Genomic DNA, 2,924 nt, shown 5'->3' on the forward strand with positions numbered 1-2,924 from the left:
GTCCACCCGCAGGCGGGGCCGCGCCCAGGGCCTCTCGGCGGGCACCCGGCGTGGCAGGAGCAGGTTCCTAGGGCAGGGGCACGCTGAGAGGCCGAGAAGCTGGAACCTCAAGCCCTCCTCTTCGCGCCCGCAAGGCCACGTCTCGTCCTAGTCTGCTCCCCGCTTCACCCCAGCTCACTTCTCAATGTCCACACTGTGTTCTGGGCCCGGGGATGGCAGCGGAGGGGGCAGGTCCCCGCGTGCCCTCACAGACAAGGTGACCTTGACGAAGCCCTTGGTCCCGGCGCGAGTATCCCGAGGGTCATGTAACGGAGCCCATTTCTGATAGAAGTGGCCATCTGGGGGTGGAGGGGCAGGCAGGGGTCAAATGAGCCCAGCCGCATGCGCCATGTGGCGGTAAGGCTGCGATCCAGGTTGGGATGTCAGGGGCTCCTGTCTGGCTCCGCAGGGAGGAGCCCGAGTGCAAGGAGAGCTATCTGTGAGTCTGTGGGGTCACCGCCCATCGTGTCCATTTCTGGGGTCCTTGTGTATGCAGTCTCAGTAAGGGGAAGGTTCCGTACCTGGCTGATCAAAGACGATGCCCAAGTCCATCCTAAATGTGCCTATCCGAGTGGCCATAAATGGGAGGGTCTGCGAATGGAAAGCCTGCAGGAAGGTGGCGTTAGTCTCAGAACTTTCCTATCCCCCTTCTCTAATGGAACCCTTTCACCCTAACCCCCTCACCGTGATTTCCAACAGTAAATCCTGGAGGTGATGCCTGGTCTTGTGAAATTCAAACAAGAAGTACTGGATTGAAATGAGAGTGAGAAAAGGTTAGGAAGATGACAGATGAGTTGTGAAGGGATTGCCCAGCTTGCCTATTCTGGAGAGAACACCTTCCTCCCTCCTGACTCCCGCCAGTCTACCCCCACCAGTCTACCCCCTCCTCCCCTCCATAGGCACCGTGGCTGGCGTGATTCCACCCAGGTCACGTCCCCTCGTTCTTATCTGGGTCCCGCCCATTCTCTCAGTTCCTCTCTGGTTAGGCCCACCTCATTGTAGAAGGGGCAATTGGTCCCGCGCTGTGTGGCAGTTACTCGGCGCTGCTCCCCAACTTGAACAGCTACATAGGGGTTAATGTTGACTCCGACTAGCTTCTGGGCCTCCAGCACAGTGACCCCTACCTGAGGGGTACAGAAAGAGGAAAGGAAGCTGTCCTTCCCAGGTAACTTGGAGCACGAGGAGCCCGTGTATGTAGAACAGGTGGTACTTCCCAAGGGTTGGACCAGTACCTGAAAGTCCTGGGCTCTGGACACTTGGAAGGGATCCCCGCTAGCCAGGCCCCGGGTTCGGCTGCAGAGAAGGACAATGTCAGGGGCTCCGGGTCTGGCTCAGCAGGGAGGGGCCAAAGGAGAAGTCAGCTCTCATTTTGTCCCCTCTCTGCCCACACATTCACACTTGCTTGGTGCTGGGAATGAGGTCTCTTCTCCCCCCTGAATTTTGTATTCCAACTTCTTTGGGTCTTGTTGCCTCTATTTCCACCCTACAACCAAAATGTGATACATTTCTGGTGCCCTGAAATCATTCATTCAATAAAGATTTATTGAGGACCTACTATGGGTCATAACCATTCTAGGCTGAAACATTGCCATAAACAAAGGAGACCAACTCCTTGTCTTCATCAAGCTGTTGTCACCAATGTAACTGTGCATGAACAGCATCTATGCCCATGAGTGAGCAACCCTTGACCCCAGAGTACCTACCCTTCACCCATACCCTGGGATGTGTGTTTGTGAAAGTGGATGGGTGTGGCTCAGCCTGTGTGAGCAGGGAGACTGACTCATTGGTAGGGTGTGGGAGCAGGTGTGTGTTGGGTACAAATCACCTCTTGAGGGGACTGAACACAACTCCAGAAAGCTCCACATCAGGCTCGTCCTCTAGTTCCAGCTCCAGCTCTAGCTCCAGCTCGTTTTCTTCATCCTCTGGCTGACCTAGGCCTCGGACTAGCTTGCGGCCCAAAGCCACTGCCCGCCGCTCCAGCCGGACCTCCCCTGGCCTGATGGAAAAGAACCTCAAAAGACATACCTGGGACCTATTACTCATCTCTGGGCATTCCGTGACTTTCCCAACTCTAGGACTGACCCCTGATCCTTGGACTTACCCACTCATCTTAGGACAGACTCCAAATCCTGGGACCCCCTCCCTTGACTCTAGAACTGACCCTTGATCCTGGAACTGATTTAGTACTGATCCTAGACACCAGGAATGGCCCCAAATCACTGTCTTCTCATCTCAAGACTGACCCCAGTGACCCCACTTCATCCCTACATACTTACTCCAGCTCCCGGAAGCCCACATTTGGGATGATCAGCTCTGAGCTGAGAGGAGGAAAAATGTAAGGAATAAGAGAGAGCCAGGCCTGACCACAGGACTGCAACTCAGTCAGCTCATGTCCCAAGGTCATAGCACCTGGCACCTACCACTTTTTCCTTCCTGGGCTTGGACCAGGCTGAGAATATCAGGTTTTTTCCCCTAGGTTGGTTGTGGGGGTGAGTGCGATACCTCTCATGAATGAGTGCCCCAAAGTCCTCCTCTGCCCAGGCTCCAGTGGCACCCTCTGGGGGTTGGTACTTCAGGTCAAGCTCCACCTGGATCTTAAACCAGATACACAGTGTCCTCTAAACTCCTTGAAGTGCCCTGGGGCTAAGAGAGGCCCAAGGACAATGCCTTTTATTTCGCCTGTACACAGAGATCCTCCTGGCCTGCCTTGTGCTTCCTCTCTGATCACTGGCAAAGTTGACTACTCACAATGTGGAAGTTATCTCTTGAGGTGGCCAAATGCAACTCCAAAATTCTCTCACTGCTCTTGGAAATTCCTCACCGTGACCTTCACAGTTCAACATGGTCTGGGCCCTACCAACCTTTCCAGCTCCATCTCATTCCTG

At 54.7% G+C, this 2,924-nt stretch overlaps 1 protein-coding gene across 1 annotated transcript in view; it reads right to left on the reverse strand.

Annotated features, from left to right (window-relative positions):
- The window catches only part of FER1L4 (fer-1-like protein 4), a 49,604-nt gene that overhangs the window by 43,751 nt on the left and 2,929 nt on the right, over positions 1-2,924 (reverse strand). Inside the window, exons 5-12 of the mRNA XM_006144062.3 lie at positions 2,542-2,633; positions 2,316-2,357; positions 1,865-2,035; positions 1,272-1,332; positions 1,032-1,163; positions 724-786; positions 561-645; positions 179-338 (exon numbers count right to left, since the gene is read on the reverse strand). Coding sequence (XP_006144124.1) covers positions 179-338; positions 561-645; positions 724-786; positions 1,032-1,163; positions 1,272-1,332; positions 1,865-2,035; positions 2,316-2,357; positions 2,542-2,633 — 806 coding nt within the window. The remainder of the gene's footprint in view (positions 1-178; positions 339-560; positions 646-723; positions 787-1,031; positions 1,164-1,271; positions 1,333-1,864; positions 2,036-2,315; positions 2,358-2,541; positions 2,634-2,924) is intronic.

The sequence above is a fragment of the Tupaia chinensis genome, unplaced genomic scaffold, assembly GCF_000334495.1.
Source record: "Tupaia chinensis unplaced genomic scaffold, TupChi_1.0 Scaffold000115_1, whole genome shotgun sequence".
Lineage (NCBI taxonomy): Eukaryota > Metazoa > Chordata > Mammalia > Scandentia > Tupaiidae > Tupaia > Tupaia belangeri.